This window comes from Phoca vitulina, unplaced genomic scaffold, assembly GCF_004348235.1.
Source record: "Phoca vitulina isolate PV1807 unplaced genomic scaffold, GSC_HSeal_1.0 scaffold3, whole genome shotgun sequence".
In the NCBI taxonomy this organism is placed as follows: domain Eukaryota; kingdom Metazoa; phylum Chordata; class Mammalia; order Carnivora; family Phocidae; genus Phoca; species Phoca vitulina.
The window spans coordinates 53,942,116-53,961,149 of record NW_022589706.1 but is presented as its reverse complement, the minus strand read 5'-3'; the positions used below and the strand labels follow the sequence as shown (position 1 = coordinate 53,961,149).

The 19,034-nt window shown below is 38.6% G+C and overlaps 1 protein-coding gene across 1 annotated transcript; it reads right to left on the bottom strand.

Moving 5' to 3' along the window:
* Positions 1-2,843: 2,843 nt before the first annotated feature.
* Positions 2,844-9,886, bottom strand: EREG (epiregulin). Its single transcript, XM_032401108.1, has 5 exons — positions 9,859-9,886; positions 7,036-7,122; positions 4,921-5,044; positions 4,151-4,300; positions 2,844-3,027 (listed from the first exon to the last, which is right to left on the bottom strand). The coding sequence occupies exons 1-5, from the start codon at positions 9,884-9,886 to the stop codon at positions 2,946-2,948; spliced, it is 471 nt and encodes a 156-aa protein (XP_032256999.1). The 3' UTR covers positions 2,844-2,945.
* Positions 9,887-19,034: the final 9,148 nt, after the last annotated feature.

Sequence of the window (19,034 nt, the reverse complement as noted above, 5' to 3'; positions counted from 1 at the left end):
ATAAATAAACATTAACAACATCTTGTAAAGTATCTATATTCTCCTTCAATATCTTAAGGTACACAATTATCAAAGTTGATATTGAACACAAACAAATTGATACAATTCAGTACTCTGATAAAATCCATTGTCAAATAAGTTAGTTTAAACTGCATGCAACACAACTTTATGTTCCATAGCATCTTCAATATAAACTGTATACCAAAATGGCTCTTCAAACTCAAAAAGTGCAATTAAAGAGTGCAAAACAGCAAAGAGAAAAATACACTATCTTACAGTTAGCATCATCCATTTTGAATAACGGATATGTTTTAGGTAAAATTACTTTTTGCTAAAACATTAAAAACATACACTGCTTTGCAAGTTGTTACTCCCATATGAATAAGAGTAGAAAAAAAATAAAATATTGGGTAGCAAGTTAAACACATTTTTTCCCTCCGAAGTCTACAGAGTGGATATTGGAGCAAAAATGACGATGCAGATCAGACATGAGCTTTTCAAAACAAGATTACTGAATTCAACAGAAATTAGAAACTAGTACGTGTATTGCCAACATAAAAATTGACTTAATGCCTGACAGCATTTGTTCTCAGTACATTGGATATATATAGCCTCTTCTAGAAATATATACAGTGAGAAATCTGTAAAATAAGGAAGATAAATATGAGCCCAAATCTTTCCATTGTTTGTAGGAAATTTGAGCTGATGGCAATCATCTGCTATGTCTGCTCAGAATTACCCTCATTAAAACAATTATTTCTGACTTATTTTCACCCATAGGACACAATCTGGGTCATATCTCTTTATTATTTAATATACATTTATAAATATAGATTTAGCCTTTACAGGGGCTAGTTTTTTTAGGCATCCTTAAAATTAAAAACACCTCAAACTACTTACAATTAGTTACATAATATGAATTGAGATGTTTAAGATAAACCAATGTAACTCCCTTTTTGTAAGTTAAAAAAGTGAATTGCTGTTGAATTCTCAGTAAGTCAATTTTCTTTGACACCATCAAGATCACTTAAAATAGGCAGACTTCATGTACATCTAGTAGGTGTCAGTAAGAATGTGTAGGACTTAAGATGTGTTCTTACACAGCACATTTGACTTCAGCTATATTAAATGGGAGCCAGAAATATCCTTTTAGATCTCACTGAATTTTATTTTATTTCTCTTCATCTTGTTTTTAGATTTCATCTATTTTTGAAAGAGCAACAAATGACTATAATTCTATGAGCTCATGTGTACATGTGTTTTTGCATATGAATATGTATATTTTATATATGTATATTTTATACACACACACACACACACACACACGTGTGTGTTTTTCCCCTAATAGTAAGGGACCAGATCCAACACTTTGGGAAAGAGTCATACGAAAGCACCAGGGCACAAATGAAGGGAAGAAAGAAGGGATCTATATGGAGGCAAATCCTGGCACCTGGCACTTCAGAAGTCAGCCATTGTTTCTTTTCTCTTTGTTGCCCTAGCACCTCCCAGGAAAAAAGGTGGAAAAAGAATAGACCCTCCCTAACAAGGTGTGTGATGCTGAGAGACTCTACCCACAGGTCTAGTATTCAATGAGGCAGTCTCCCCTGAGACTGGGAGGTGTTGACAGCCGCGGTTCCTTATTCGGTTGCCCCAGGTACCCTTATTAACTCACTGAGACCATGGGCTCAAGCACACGAGAAACTTCTTCTCTTTCCCCAAAAATAAACAAAAGACAGAAAACCAGGCCCTGGTTTCATCTCAGTCTCCAAAAGAAGGCATGGTTAAGTCTCTAAATTTCAGAAGTTTTCAAATGAATTTGTTCATTTGGGAAAATACACTGTGATCTATTTCTTCTACATCCTACATCAGGAGATTACTTTAACCATATAATTTTAAATTGCAGAAGGAGCTACTTAACTGCATTGTTTTAAGTTAAAACTCTCTTGCATAGAAGATGAAATAACTGTATTACCATCTTTGGACAATAAATAGAATTATTGTCTTATTTTTTAAAATGGTGATTAGTCCCTCAAATTTTGGAATGTGACTTAATCTTAGGATTCTTAATCAAAGTCCCTATGAAAAGAAATACCCTTGAAAAGAAGCCCAAATTCGGGCTCCAAGTGTGGATTTTTTTTGTCTCATGAGTGACAGTTATCTCACATAAATGTTGTACTGAAAAGAAAAGAAACATCACGAAGCTATAAAATGCCTACTATTTACATGAAAGATGGTATAAAATGAAGTTGTCAGTTCATTTAATGCAAGGAGAAGCTGCAGATGGGTGACTCGTATCTGCAGGAATTGTGGGTAGAGTAAGGAACTGCCCACCTCCCTTCCAGGCCACTAAACATGGAGCCACAGTGGAGGATGGGGTAGGGGGACACAGCCCTCCCCGGTTTAGGTTGTTCCCAGTGTGTAGCGTTTAGCACAGGATCCAGATTTGCTTCTCCCCAATTCCCATCACATTAGTGTTTTAATACATAACACCATCGTGCCAAGTCATACATCAAACTACAATATAGTCAAACCAGTTATCGCTAATTGGAGTAGGAAAATACACTTATTTGAGTTGATTTGACCATATATTTAGGCTTAACAGAAATCTGTCATTTGTGACACTTCCTGAGCAACAAACTGGACGTCCTTCACTCCTAAACATGGCGTAGCTGGCAACTAAGCTTTGGAGCTAAAGCATTTAGTCCAGGAAATTATTTCTTACAAAAATATCGACTTTTTTTCTATATTATATATTTCTTATACATTATACATTAGCAAACAGTCTGTCAAAAATAAAACAAAAATAAAAAAACTTGTCCAAATATATTAAAAGTGCACCATTGTCGACTTATCACGTGATCCAACATAAATATTATTAATAAAATAGGAATATTAACATAACCAGGTGTGCATAACCATCCCTGCTGGTAGCTTGATGGCCTCATTCAGACTTGTGGCAATGCTGGATCCCCTGACGTCACCCTTTCGTATTCCTTCTTGGGTTCTTTACTTTTTTGATTTCTGTACCTAGAAATATTCAGAAATGAAACTGTTAGCACTGTAGTTAATAGTAATAAGAACAAAGTATGCTAACAAAATAAACCAACATACAGACTCAAAAGGTACATCAGCATAGTGTTTCCAAAATGACAAAGGTCAACAGGTTTAGGCTGGACCAGAGAAAAAAAGGAAGGAGAAAGGGGTAGTGTTCTGTGGTCAAACAATTTGGGGAGGGAATGGAGAAACACAGTTAAAGGACTTCTCCGAGACTTTAACATGTCATGAAAATTACAAAATTCCAGGAGAACATATGACCAAATTTAAGCCTGGGTGTTTCATTCTCTCTCTTTCTCTCTCATTTTTCTTTCCTTCCCTTCCCTTCTCTCTCTCAATTTTCCCACTCTCTCTTCTTCCTTCCTTCCTTTCTTTTTCTTTCTTTTCTTTCTTTCTCTCTCTCTTTCTTTCTCCCTCCCTTCCTCCTTCTTTCTTTCTTTCTTTTTCTTTCTTCTTTCTTTCTTTCTTTTTCTTTCTTCTTTCTTTCTTTCTTTCTTTCTTCTTTCTTTCTTTCTTTCTTTCTTTCTTTCTTTCTTTCTTTCTTTCTTTCTTCTTTCTTTCCTACTGAAAAAGCAATATTTCTGGGGCACCTGGGTGGCTCAGTCAGTTAAGAGTCTGCCTTCGGCTCAGGTCATGATCCCAGGGTCCTGGGATAGAGCCCCGCATCGGGCTCCCTGCTCAGCAGGGAGTCTGCTTCTCCTTCTCCCTCTGCCCCTGCCCCCCACTCATGATCTCTTTCTCACTCTCTCGTGCTCTGCTGCTCTCTATCTCAAAAAAGAAAGAAGAAAGAAAGAAAGAAAGAAAGAAAGAAGAAAGAAAGAAAGAAAGAAAGAAGAAAGAAAGAAAGAAAGAAAGAAAGAAAGAAAGAAAGAAAGAAAGAAAGAGAAAGAAAGAAAGAAAGAAAGAAGAAATAGAAGAGTTAATAGAGAAGAGTCAAATCCATATGTCCCGCCACTGAAACTTCTTTGTAAATACCATCATTGCAGAATCCATCTTATCCCTCGAAATAATACTTGGTCCATAGTTCTACCCAGTTTATAAGTCTGTATTGTATAAAAATAATTTATAGAAGCAGGGTTAAAAAACACTGGCTTACCATCTGCAGAAGTAGTATATGGAACCAGCGACTGTGACAAGAAACAAGATAATGAGAATCACAGTCAAAGCCACATATTCTTTGCTCAAGGGCTGTTGGACAGTTAAAAAGAAGTGCTCGCATCGGACACCAGTGTACCCCACTTCACACCTAAAGGAAAATACGAGAAAAAGATCAGTTACTTCAAAAAAGAAATTATTATTATGAATTAGTTGCTTAAGAACTCATCTCACACTGTAATGCAAGAAATCAACAAGGTTTGCCAAAAGTTGTAAAGAGGAATTCGAAGACTGACGTTAGAGCAGGGCCAACATTGGTAAAGAGAGTTCTCAGCTCTCAGCTCAACGCTGGTGGTAAAGGGACAGGCTGGCTCAGCTGCCAGGGTGGCTGACAATCTCCAATGCTGTTTTTAAGTTTTGTAGGTTTGAGGTGCTTTTTGTCGAAATCAATGCAATTAACTCATAAAACGGGCTGATGTAGAGGCCCAGTGGAACCACCATCATGACAAGTATGAGAAGGAAGCATCGACGCCCTCCCCACCCTGCACCCCTGAAGTATCTGTATGACTTGAGAGCTACTGTTTGTTCCCTAACTCTAAAAAACTCACCTAGTAGAGTTCCTGATAGCATGTATAACTGCATGGTAATAGTATGTATAAACTATAGCCCATGGAAATATAGGTCAACTTCAAAAAATTTAAAAAAATAGAGAATATAAGTTAAAAAAAAAAACAACAAACCACTGGGTTTTGTTTGTTTTTGGCGTATTACCTGCAGTAATTTTGACTCATATCCACCAGGTAGATGCACTGTCCATGCAAACAGTAGCCGTTCATGTCAGAGCTGCACTTGGTTATTGACACTTGAGCCACACGTGGATTGTCTTCTATCTGAACTGTGAAGGGAACGGAAAGTTGGATATATTCTGCTGCTTTCTTTAAAGATTAATTACCCTTTCCTATAATAAACACTGAGCTACTGTAGCAAAGCAGGTCAGGTGCCAATCAGTCGAGGAGAATTTTTAGAACTAGGAAGTCCCTCTAGTTATCATATTCTCTATACCAATAAACAAACATTTGACCCCCTAAGGAAAATGTCCAACAGACTAAACAAACAAAATAAGACCTGGGGATTTAATTCACAAATGAGAATCTTGAAGGATAGAAAAGGCAAGGTTAAGACACAAAAATCATTATCCTCCACAGTTATTCACTTACCCTAAGTTTGCCTGATTTTTTTTCAAATCTCAAAATAATTCTGCAGTTCATTATTCCAAAGGAATTGCAAACTGAATCCATTAATTAATTCAAGAGAGCAAAATTCTACAATGGGTTTTAAGCCAGGAAGGCACGCGTTCCCAAATTTTTGAGGCTACCGTCAAAGAAATCAATCAAAGCCTTCCCAACATCTGTAACCATGAGAACCAAACTAGACAAATCTTGACTTACAGATGCCTGGGTTAGACAAATACAACAATGAAATAGGAGCCTCATTAGAAATAGTGTTGCAACTTATATAAAATTCACTTTAGGATGATTTAGTTACCAAAATATGAAGGATACTTATGAAATAATCGAACAATAGTATCTTGATTATAATACTTCTGCTCCAACAAACAAACAAAACAACAACAACAACAAAAGGTGAGAGTCAGATCGAACTTCTAGAGAGCCCAATGATGAAGGAGGACAAGAGAACAAAAATACTAATTTGAGGGGTTACATACACCCCGATGTTTATAGCAGCATTATCTACAATAGCCAAACTATGGAAACAGACCAAGTATCCACCAACTGATGAATGGATAAAGAAGTGGTATATACATACATATACATATGTATGTATATAATGGAATGAAATCTTGCCATTTGCAATGATGTGGATGGAGCTAGAGAGTATTATGCTAAATGAAATAAGCCAAAGAAAGACAAATACCATATGATTTCACTCATATGTGGAATTTAAGAAACAAAACAAATAAGCAAAGGGAAAAAACAGAGAGAGAGAGAAAGAGGCAAACCAAGACAGACTCATAACTATAGAGAACAAATTGATGGTTACCAGAGGGGAGATGGCAGGAGGATGGGTGAAATAGATGATGGGGATTGAGGAGTGCACTTGTGATGAGCACTGGGTGATGTATGAAGTGTTGAATCACTATATTGTACACCTGAAATTAATATTACATTGTATGTTAACTAACTGGGATTTAAATAAAACTCAAAAAGAAAACCTAAATAGTGGAGTCATAACAGAAAGGAGGACAAGAGAGAAGGTGAAATCGTTTTGGAAATACGCTAGTTCCTCAGGATAACCCTTGACTACTCAGACTGAATCTAAAGCAGATCTCTCCTGAATCACATCCAGAGTCCTCAGGGGTCCCTGAGGGAAACAGTGCATCACTTCTATTTGTATTCCATGCCTACGCACGGCATTTGACATGTATTAAGTACTCCATAAATATTTTCTGAATGAACATTGTAACCAGAAAGAAAGGACATCATTTATTCCTTTTACAAAAAAATAACAAAATATATTGATTATCTACTGTGTACAAAGTTTAAATTTTCCTGTTTTGCCTGGGATCCAACCTCTAACAACGGTTTCACAGCAAAGCCAAATGAAATCAGAATCTGATTTTCATTGTTTCCTATCGCTTTAAGATCCAATCTTTCTATAGAACTAGATGCCTCGTCCCTCTCCCACCAGTTATCCTTTTATATAATTTTTCCAGAACACTAGTTCGTAAGGGTGTTTAAGAAATGATTCTAACATAGCAGCTCTCGCCCCCCTTTCCTCTACACTGTCACATATCCGTCCTCTTTGAGTACATTCCTGTTATGAACACGTGATGCTCTGGTGCCACGCTGGCAAAGCTGGGCTTACCTAATGCTGTGCAGTTATCTTCGGATTCTCCCGGGATGCAGGAAGGAATCACAGTGGTGCCCAGAACTGCTTGGAGGAGATGGAGACCTATTTATGGCGGGGGTGGGGAGGAAATAAATATATAAACAGTGCTTCAAGGAAAGAAACTTTGATCAGATTTCCACATAATCACAGTACTATAGGGTTGTTTTAATTATTTCAAGAATTCAAATTCGATCCATCGAAACCATAAGAGAAACTAATTCGTGAAAACAGGCACATAATTGAAAATAAATGAGCCCCCGGCTCCCTGTCCAAGGGTGAAAACCTTGGCATGACATTCCTGGTTACAGGTCTGACCAGCTCTAAATGTCAAAGACCTGATAGTGAAGTTTGATTTCCTAAGAAGCTTAGCAATCGAAATTGTAGGATTTTCGTTATTTTGCTCCACAGTGTGTTCGGAGCAATGCTCCAAGGTAGAACCTATCAAAAAAGAAGGCTTCAATAAAACTCAGGTTCTATTGCCAATGACAACAAAACAAGACTCTCGACCTTAGATATGTTCCTTGTTGATTTAAGTGCCTACATTACTCTTTGCATTGTATTATGCGCAAAAGTAGATTTTTTTTTTTTATTTTTTTATTTTTTAAAGATTTTATTTATTTATTCGACAGAGAGAGAGATAGCGAGAGCAGGAACACAAGCAGGGGGAGTGGGAGAGGGAGAAGCAGGCTTCCCGCCGAACAGGGAGCCCGATGTGGGACTCGATCCCAGGACCCTGGGATCATGACCTGAGCCGAAGGCAGACGCTTAACGACTGAGCCACCCAGGCGCCCCAAAAGTAGATTTTAATTAATAAAATGTAATCTAAGGAGAATCAGAACATATCTTATCTAATATAGGAATGAACGTCCATCCTACATGAACCACAGAGCCCCAGAAGCCAGTTTCCGTCAGTCCAGTAAAAGTCTGAGATTTTTTATTGTGTGTTTGCCGCCTGAAAGACAAATGTTGGAAAACAGGCTGCAGAATGACTCAAGTAGTTTCTGAACTGCATAGAAAGCATAAGAAGAATCCTTTTAATTGCACCTGAAGAGGATTTAGCTGCTTCTGTTCAGGAGTTGGGCGTTTGCACTTCACCCTTCTTTCTAGTTGATATGAGTAACTGTTATATAGTCAATACGAATGGCGGTGAGACCATTAGTTGCAATAATTGGCAGCAGCTAACACTTCTTGAACGTGGACTATATGCAGGCGTGGTTCTTATCTTCTTTATCTATATTATCTCATTTCATTCACTCGGTGACTCTTTGAAGAAGATACTACTGTTATCCCCGCTAGACATGAGAGAAAACTGAGACAGAGAGAGTTTAAGTAACTTTCCCAAGAGTGCATAGCAATGTTGTTAATGGGCCACATTATAGAACTTGGAAACAGGTAATAACACTAGAAGATAGTGACCATCATCCAGACAAACCAGGGCAAATATAATTGAAGCAGGGCCTTTAATCCCATAGGGAGACAACAAAGTATGATGGAAAGGCAATCCCGGGAGAAAGCTTGAGTTATGTGATTTTGGAAAAATTAATTAGCTTCTCTGGATCTCAGTTTCCTCTACTTCACGGAGTTTGGGGGTGAATTAAATGAAATGATATTTTTCCAAAATGCCCAGCACACCAGAGACTCCCACAAATATTCCATGATACTCTTGATCTGGCCTCTAGTTTTAGCACCATATGTGGGTAGTGCCCTCTACTGGTCTATAACAAGATTACAAATCTCTTTGTAATTGGGTATTTTAAAGAATGATTTAATCCATGTAAGAAAGGATTTTATTTTACTTTTTCTCAATCAGAGGAGACGTGTATATGTTAAGCATATTGCATATTATTGAGGTGCTAAAAATGAAATTACACATCAGGATCATAGCTTATAATTTCATAATGTTTCAAACTTGACCCTTAGAACAATCCTATTAAGTAGTTATTAGCCCCAAACAACCTCAGTGCAGTTAAATTAAATGTCCAAGACTGAGTATATAGTTAGCGACCTTAAAAATAAGAGTTAGGAATCTATCTTTGTTCAGCAAGACTCATAATCTTTCAATGATTTGACAATACTGTTTGGAAAATTTAGAACTATCTCCTTCCCACCCCATACTTCTCCTACAATATAAATACTGCTTCCATTGCTCTTAAAGGAGACATAAATCATCTTTCTTAAATGACAACAAAAAATGGCTAAAGTTTGGATTTCATTGTCATTCAAACAGAGATAGAAAAAGATAACTTCGTCTACGTAGCTTTTTGTGGAGAGTGGGCTAGATTCTCATACAAGCCAATTTTGTTCTACTTCTCAGTTTAATTCTGCCATGAACTTTTTCTATCAAAGAATTAAACCCTTTAGCATACACAGTCCACTCAACACAAACTGGAGCTCTAGATGTGTGTTTTTACATCCTTGACACTCCTATGCCTCCAAGCTTCCTCAACTGAGAAAGGCTTTGGCGAAAACGTTACCAATTCTCCCACCAAGAAATTCTCCCAACAGCCCGGGCCACCGTGCAAACATACATCTGAGGCTCGTTTCTCTGTCTTTTGTGGAAATCAAAGACTAGCGTTTCCTGTTTGGATCTGTTTACAACAGCAACCTGAGACTATTACAGAATTCAGCTAATTGTTTTTGGGTGTTTCTCCTCAGTCTTTTTTTTTTCTTAAGGTTTTTAGTAGTTGTTAGTTTTTCTACTGGTTCCACCTGGTCAGGCCACAGGTGAAATATTTGTCTTTGTGAATTAAAGAATGTTCAGTGCAGGGTGTGCCTCCACAAAAACTGGGCTCTCCTAACCTGTGACACTCCCTTGGACATAGTCCATGGCTCAGGGATGGTTTCTATGAGACTCGCTGCATGAATTCAACATCCGGGTCTTCTGCAGATGAAATTGTAAATAATTTTAAATATTCTCAAATGAAAGGCTGCAGTTCTGTCATGGACGTACACAGCCAATAAAATAGCAAAATTGTTGCTAAATCTCCTGTCCCTCTGCACAGCTCTAGTGCTTTAAAAGAGTGATTTTAAAGCTTGCTTCTGTCAACTTCATCTCTGCCCCACGCCCTTGCAAACTCAAGCAGAACAGTAGGTGAAGCTGATCAAAATATTGAAAAAGTCAACCCATGGAGAATTCTGATATCCACCACCCTGTCACCCTTGAGAATCACTACTCACTATTTTAAAATCATAGAGCGAAGGAATGGATGCTAAAGTCCTTTACATATATTTCCTTAATCTTACAGGTTTTTTTTTCATGATTTAGTGTTATTTGAACAATGATGGTCTATGATTCAATTGCAAATACTATCTCTGAGTTTTTGATCCTTGACCATGGGTCTCTGCTAAGAAAATAATTCACTACGATATTAAGACCTTGGGATAGTGTCAATGTGTCAGAAAACCTATCTGGTGGCAAACTACGTTGGTAACTAAAGTACCCCAAGGCCTGGGTGCCTCAGTCAGTTAAGCGTCTGCCTTCGGCTCAGGTCATGATCCCAGGGTCCTGGGATCGAGTCCCACATCGGGCTCCCTGCTCTGCGGGAAGCCTGTTTCTCCCTTTGCCTGCAGCTCCCCCTGCTTGTTTGCCCACGCTCTCTCTCTCTGACAAATAAATAAATAAAATCTTTAAAAAAAAATGAATAAAGTATAGAGGAATTGTGTGCAAGATGGTATGGGGTAGATGATCTGTAAACTCAAAATTGGCTTTTGGGACTCTGTTTCAATAATGCTTTAAAACTCAAAATTCCTTTAGAGGCCATTATTTCTGTCAAATCTCCAAGTGAGTTTTAGGAATTTGAAGCACACCTCTTCATCTCTCTGCCTTCACCTTTCAGAGATTGTGTTTCAATGAAATCTCAAATGTGCCAGCAGGAAGTGTTGCAGGTGACTCACAGGATACAAATCACCTCTACTCTGTGAGTCAGGGCCAAGCCTACAACCTTACACAATATTGGGGCACTGTGCGTGGGAGAGGTTGAGGATCTTCATCCGAATGGGGGTATCACTAAATGCCATGGGCCCGGAGGCACTAAGAAGTGCTTGCCCAACAGTCAAGAGGAATGCCAGAGGTAGGAAACCTCCTTATTTCACATGGTTTCCTCTGACCTTGCTTCCTCACAACTACACGGAGGGGCTCATCTAGAAGGAGGCTGGGATTCGGTGATTGACTGACTGAGCCAATTCCGCAAAGTCAATTGGCAATTCTCAGGGATAAAATGGCTCTCGTGAATAACAATGAAGCAAATCAAAACGAGCCCAGGTAAAATGAGATAGGTTACAGAATGAAAAGAATGCACCTTATTTTCCCATCTTAAACTTTTAGAATATTTAGACCAGAACTATAAACTCATAATGAATCATAATATTTGCCCAGCCCAAACAGGTAGCAAAATCCGCTTTGTTCATGCTTTTGGTGTGGTCACATGTCTCCCCTACTCATGGACTGTTAGTTTCCTACCTTCTTCCATGGCAGTCTATAATTTGAGGATTTGTCTGTAACAGAGTAGGCTTGGCTTGTTAGGACTTGTGGGTGAATATGCCTTCAACATTTCCAAATGCCTTCTCATTTAAAATTAAAATCCACTATTAGAAAAGATCTGGCTTCACCATGGCACATCAGATCCTGAAAAGAACTACTGTCAGTGTTTCTTAGTGACAGCCTACTTTCCAGAGAACTACAGAGAGACAGCGAGAGAGAGAGAATATAAACCTTGCCTTTTTCCAGCCACCATCCTCTTTCTACAGTTTTTCAGTGTTAACCTTATAACTAAGCTTCATTAAATAATAAATGTGAAAAAAAACTAGAACTATTTCAAATAAAACTGGATGAAACCAGAAGTTGGTATGTTACAAATAAGTATTTCTTTTAATTTTGAGTTTTAAAAGGTAGCCATAGGGTCTTCCTTGTCAAATGGCAAGAAACAATTTAATAGGCCATGCTTTTTAATTCATAGACATTAAATAATACTCTTCAGTTCTAGTAGTAATTCCTAAATCGTACTTCAATGTGCTCATATATTTTAGTCAGCATACAAGACCATACTTAAAGCCATTCAATCAAGAAATCAGTGGGTTAAAATGTGAGGATATAGTTTATTTTACCTAAAAATGGATTTAAAGATGCATATCATATTCATAATGGAAGTGTTCTCATAAGAGAATGCATATCAACTCTTGTGAAAAGGGTACAATTTATATTAATCTGGGTGTTTGGAATGTTGTGATGAAGAGCTCTAAATATAGGACTCGCATTCCCTAAAAGCCAAAGATTCATCTCTAGAGTATTATTTCAAATGTTTTATCGAAAATATTTTTTTCTTCAAGATGTTCCATGGGAGAGTCTTTTTACAACCCTTTCTACATTCACTCCCTTCCATCTTGCTTCTCACACTCATCCCTACTGACCCCATTCAGAAATTTAAATTATGATCATATTACTGTTTTGAAAGAAAAATCTCCTAAACAGCAACAGTCTGGAATGTTTGCCATTTGCCTTCTTTTAATTATGGCCATATTGTGGCCTGAAGCTTTGAATACTTAATGGTATTTTTAAAACTATATTGACGATCATATCATTCATTCTTTATAGAAGCCTACTGCCAAAAATGAATTTGCAAAAAATAGCCTTAAATAAGTGAGCATGAAAAACATGGGTACATAAAAGGTAATTTTAAAAGCCTCAAAGTTAATTATTTTTCATTCATAGAATCTGTGTAATGCAACTAGCACTTTGGAAGCACTAAGAAATTTTATTTTGTGAAAATATATTTTTTGGTTAACATGGGAGACTTCAACTTCAGTGAGAAACACATCTGCCTCTGTAGTATGTTAGGAGGGTGGAAAGGGCTTAGTTATACTCCATAAATGGGAAAGAAGGGGAGTAGCGTAGCCTAGACTTACTTCTAGTAACCACATGTCTCAAATTGTATCTGTTCAGTAAGTATTGAGATTTTTCTATATGTAAGAGATTGAACAAAATCTGAAAGGAAAATTCATGCAAAAGACAGAGTTCCTGTCCTCAGTAGAGTTAATAGAGACTTGTGGGTGGAGAGGAAAGGAGAGAATTCATAGGTGATGGCAAGTTTCTGAAAATACCAAGGACGACGGTGCCGTGAAGAGAGTAAAAGACACAGGCAACACAGTGGTTTTGTGGTGGCATCGGCGCTAGTGGACAGGAAGGGAAGACATAATGAGTAAAGGAATTTGAGTTTGTAGTTCCTATTTGATCTGTTTATATTTAGGAGGCATTTGGGGATACAGTTCTTGAATAAGAAATAAGAACACACTTTTGGAGTCCATTTGAAAGTCATATGTGGAAATACGACCATTAAAGGCATAGGGGCCATTCACATGTTCCAACGGAAATAGCATGGAATGGAAAATACTAGAGCTTGGAGAAAGAAGTGATGAGGAATGGATAGAAATGGCCACGGAAACTGAAGGAAAAAGGAAGTTGACTGTTGTGGGATCCAAGAGAGCACTGAGTTTTAAAAGGAGCCGTGGAGTGGTTAGCAACACAATGACTGTAAGAAGTATAAAGACTCATCTTTATTCAGGGCAACTGGCGCTAAAATCAGCAATAAAAATTGCTAACTTGATTTTTTTTAAACACTAGCATTATTTTGTATTTGCATCCAGCTTACCATTAATATTAATTTTGTTTGCCTTGGCAATTTGAGCACTGATTCAAACTGTGAATTATGAGTGGCGATGTGTTATGGCAATGGAAAATACACGAAGCTAGTGGTTCTCAACCTGGAGTAATATTGTCAACCAGGGACATTTGGCAATGTCTGGAGACATTTTTGTCTGTCACGACTGGGTCCGTGCTACTGATATCTAGCAGGTAGAGACCGGAGTTGCTACTAAACACACTGCAATGCACAGGAGAGCCCACAACAAAGAATTATCTAGTCTGTAATATAAATAGAGCTAAGGCTGAAAAAACCTGCACTAGACCCGTGAGGTATGGAGTCCACTTCTAGTTCAGGTAATACTTTCACCTCCCTGCAGCTGAGTTTCCTTATCTCTGAAAACAGACCTAAGGAGTGGGGTAGACTGGGGCAGGGGTGGGAGGCCGGGGGGGGGGGGGGGGAATGGAATTTAGATTAGATTACTCTAAGGTTCCTTTCATTTCTAAAACAATACTTCTCTTTCTCTTACTGACTATCCATCATCCAGTCATATCACTGCTTGTGCGCTGTCTCTCTCTCTCTCTCTCACACACACACACACACATGCACAGTGCAGATATACTTAAATTTTATTAGGCATACCATCAGCAAATACAAACTATATCAAGTGATAGAAATAAGAAAAACAAGGAAGAAAAAATGTTAAACTTTATTATTAAACAGAATTGAAGTTTCAACAACTATTGCTTAGTCTCGAAATAGTTTGCTTCTCAAGCACATTTTCAAAAAACAGCTTTCAAGTCTACCCATGGTGGTGAAGACTCTGAAAAAAGTACCATTCGAATCATCCATCCAACAATCACACAGAATGTTTTAGTCAATGACAATATGGATGGTCAAAGAGGAACACGGCAGGATTCGGGAGACACAGGGCTGACACACACGGTGGGACGTGAAGAGGGCAGGACCAGGGATGCGAGCATTGCAAAGGAGACCAAGACAGGCTGCAGGTTTACTCTGGAGTGGTGCGAGAAAGGAGGAGGCAGGTAACTGAGAAGGCTTCATACTTCTCTTCAGTCTTAAAGGATGAGTAGAGTTGCACTAAAAGTGAAGTGTCAGCTCGGGCACAGTAGGGGGCCCAGTGTATTCAAACATGGAACCTTAAACGCTGGGTTACTCACTTCCTTGTAAGTCTGTTTCCTCATTTGAAAAATGGGAATGACAATACATTTCCTAGCTAAAAGGGCGTTATTATAAAGATCCAATGAGGCTAAGAAAGTACTTGATGATGATGATAATAGCTCTAATTTTAAAAGTGCTTTTTTATTATTTTATAATAGCATCATATTTATCATATCTATATACAAAAACCTGACAACCTAGCTATGATCTTCATTTTACAGATGAGAAAACTGAGACTCAAAGAGGAATAAATCTTCTTAAAAGTATAAAATAAAGAAACAGAGGTATGGACTCTGTGTTCTTTACACTCTGTCTCTTGACTCAAAACTATAAAGTTTGACATATATAAACATGTGTGAGTTTATATATAAATATGAGAGGGGGGCTTCCCCCCTCCCTTATCCTGAGGATATTTTCAGGAGGATTTGTATTTAGCTCACTTTCATGCCTCAAATTTAAAATTCAGGATTTTTGACCTAAGAAATTAAGGGATAACATTTTTTTCCGGACAATTATCAAATCGTCTTGTGTATCATAAACACTATTATAGGGGTGCCTGGGTGGCTCAGCTGGTTAAGCATCTGGCTCTTGGTTTCGGCTGGGGTGGTGGTCTCGTGGGAACAAGCCCTGGGACCAGCTCTGAGTGCAAAGTCTGCTTGGGATTCTCTCTCCTTCTCCCTCTGCCCCACCCTCCCACCCCACCCTATCCCCCTGCTCTCTCTCTCTCTCTCTCTCTGAAAGGAATGAATAAATCTTTTAAAAAAAGTACTATTATAAATAGTATCCACGTTAACGAAATCATGGCTTTAACCTAGAATGTCACCAAATCTCTATTTGGCCTGTAACTAAACACCCAGCTTTCCATAAACTGCATTGCCAGAGGACACTGAATCAGTGGCATTACTTCATTTTTCAAAGGTTCCAGAATTGCCATACCAAGGCGATGGCTGTCAGGGTGCTCCTCCCTAAGGATCTCTCCTATTAGGGCTTTGGGGAGTCTTCCCATTGTCTACCAAAGGAATGTTCCCAGCAGCAGTCACAGCCCTATTACTTAGACCATTTGCATAGGCCTATATTCAGAGTGAAGCCTGACAGTTGTGGGAACCACACCTTAACCTACAGTCTCTTTGAAGAGGATTTCTTACATACCATTTGCATCTCTTAACCATCATTAACCAGGAAATCTAAGATTCTTGGGCAAAAACGGACAGAAGGCATTCAAATTCAATTTTTCCAAAGCAACTAGGTGAATATTGTACTTTTTTTTTTTTTTTTTTAACCAAGGAAGCATGTTTATTTTCTCACTGTTAACAGAAATATGCTATAGGGGTGCATGGGTAGTGCAGTGGGTTGGGCGTCTGACTCGTGGTTTCAGCTCAGGGGGTGATCTCAGGGTCGTGGGATCCAGCCCATGTGGGTTCCGGGCTTAGTGGGAAGTCTGCTTGGGACCCTCTCTCCCTCTCCTCTGCCCCTCTCTGCTGTGCTCTCTCTCTCTCTCTCTCTCTAAAATAAATAAATCTTGGGGCACCTGGGTGGCTCAGATGGCTAAGCGTCTGCCTTCGGCTCAGGTCATGGTCCCAGGGTCCTGGGATCGAGCCCCACGTCCCAGATCCTGGCTCAGTGGGGGGCCTGCTTCTCCTCCCTCTGCCTCTCCCCTTGCTCATGCTCTCTCTCTCTCTCTGTATCTCTGTGTCTCAAATGAATAAATAAAATCTTTAAAAATAATAATAAATAAATAAATAAAATCTTTTTAAAAAATGTGCTGTAGATTCCAACTTAGGCCCTTATTAATACTACATTAAATTCACAATACTATAAAAAGATACAAGGAATAGAAAAAGACATAGATAGCCTTCTCCTTGATTGATTTACTTAATATACAACTAGGCAAATGCAGAAATAAGGTCTCAGTCAAATGATGTAATGACTACTTGGGAATAAAAGTCATATCCTGGGAACTGTGTTGATTAAAAATGCTGAATATAGGTTAATTAAAAATCCAACATGTTTTAGCACAGCTTAAGAAAACAGTCATATCCTTTCTGTGCCTGATTTTGAGTGATACCATAAAGATACCATTCTTGTATATATGCTTGTCCCCATAACAGGTTCAAAGCCTTGGGGCAGCCCCCAGACTACCCTGAAACTTCTTCATTAGAACCTGTAATTTTTATTATGTTTCTGATAATCCTAAGACCCTTTGGCTCCTCACACATTATTCCAGAACAACCATGCCGTTTACTATCTCTAAGTATTTGACTTCACTTAGGGTTAGTCTCTTCATTTGTCACAGAGCTAATCATACCTACATCATATAGTGATAATTTTTTTAAAGATTTTGGGGCACCTGGGTGGCTCAGTCGTTAAGCATCTGCCTTCGGCTCAGGTCATGATCCCAGGGTCCTGGAATCGAGCCCCACATCGGGCTCCCTGCTCCGCGGGAAGCCTGCTTCTCCCTCTCCCACTCCCCCCTGCTTGTGTTCCCTCTCTCACTGTGTCTTTCTCTGTCAAATAAATTTAAAAAAAAAAGATTTTATTTATTTATTTGACAGAGAGAGAAAGAGAGAGAGAGCACAAGCAGGGGGAGCGGCAGGCAGAAGGAGAGGGAGAAGCAGGCTCCCCCCTGAGCAGGGAGCCTGATGCGGGGCTCGATCCCAGGACCCCAGGATCATGACCTGAGCCGAAGGCAGAAACGACTAAGCCACCCAGGCACCCCTCATACAGTGATTTTAAGGAATAAATGAGATGATACATATAAAGCACTTAACACACAACATGGTTAGCTCACAGTAGGCATTTGGTAACTGTTCATTTCTTTCCCACCTCCTGGATTTGAGCCCCAGTGCTGAACCACACACCTCAATTACCCAAATTGTTCACATGGTAAGATGATGGAGGAAGGGAGGTAGGTGGTGTCAACACTCAGGCAGTTCATAAACTCTCAGGGCCAACAGAAAAGATCTGAGCTGAGCCCATGTCTCATTGAGACCTGTACTTCTCATATTCTCAGGAAAGAATGTTTGTTCTGCTCAGTTCTCTGTCATTGTACAATGAAGTAGGACTAAACTGTCTTGGAGATGGTATTCAGGAACATGATCAAAAGCCCATTTGGCTATCAATGAAAATGTTGGCTTTTAGATAGAGAGCCTTTCTAAACATTAATTGCAGAACTCAAGATGAAAATTTCTCGTCTTTGCTCTGGACCAATCACAAGATTAGAAATGGTATTTCAGTTCTAAAATTGTAGATTACTTATAAATGTGTTATCTAGTTTGGGGAATCTCAATCCTTTTTACTTAGAATTCAGTAAACTAAAAGGGCCAGCAAATCCAGGTGTGAACTTTCTCAGTTTAGCCCTGCTTTTCTATGGCAACTTGGGTCATACTTTCCCATTATAGAAAGCAAGAACATCAATATCAAATATTTATGAAATTTAAAAGTAACCAAGTGATCATATGAATGTGTAGCAATTTAAATCTGCAATGTATTTGAGACCGAGGATAAAACGGAAGGCATCTACATTTTTTCCAGTCATAAATAGACATAAATTACACACACACACCCAAAAAGCCATAACAAAATATTTGCTGAAATCTGAAATAAATATCTTCTTTTGAAGAACAGACATTTGGGAAAAGTATTTCTAGGTAATCTTTTGTTTGGCGTGGGGAGGCAATTTCAGAAATGCCAGGTGGCCTTGTCTTTTTTACATGTGCTTTGGAATAAAACGATCGGACTTGCAGACCTGATTAGAGTATAGAGATATGATAGAGAACTTCAAACAGGAACTTTCCTAGTGGCAGAGAAATATCTAAACAAACTGGGAAAACAGAAACTGACCTAACTCATTTGGAAATGGGCTTGGCGGCTGATGAAATAGGTGAACTATAATTAAGTAATGCAATAAAGGAGTTAAACTCTTTCATGACAACAAAAACACACACAACACACTCTCTAGGTGGGTAGTAACCAGGTTATTCATAGGCTCTTGCTGTCTCAAATTAGAATATTCAATGAGTGGCCCAGAACAGACACTGGCATTGTTCAGATGCAACCCTACAGGTAGAAAGAAAAAAAAAAGCACTGAGCCATTCTGACCTCTAGGTTAATTTCTAACTCTAGGAAGACTGTCACCTTTCCGATTGTATTCTTTTCACG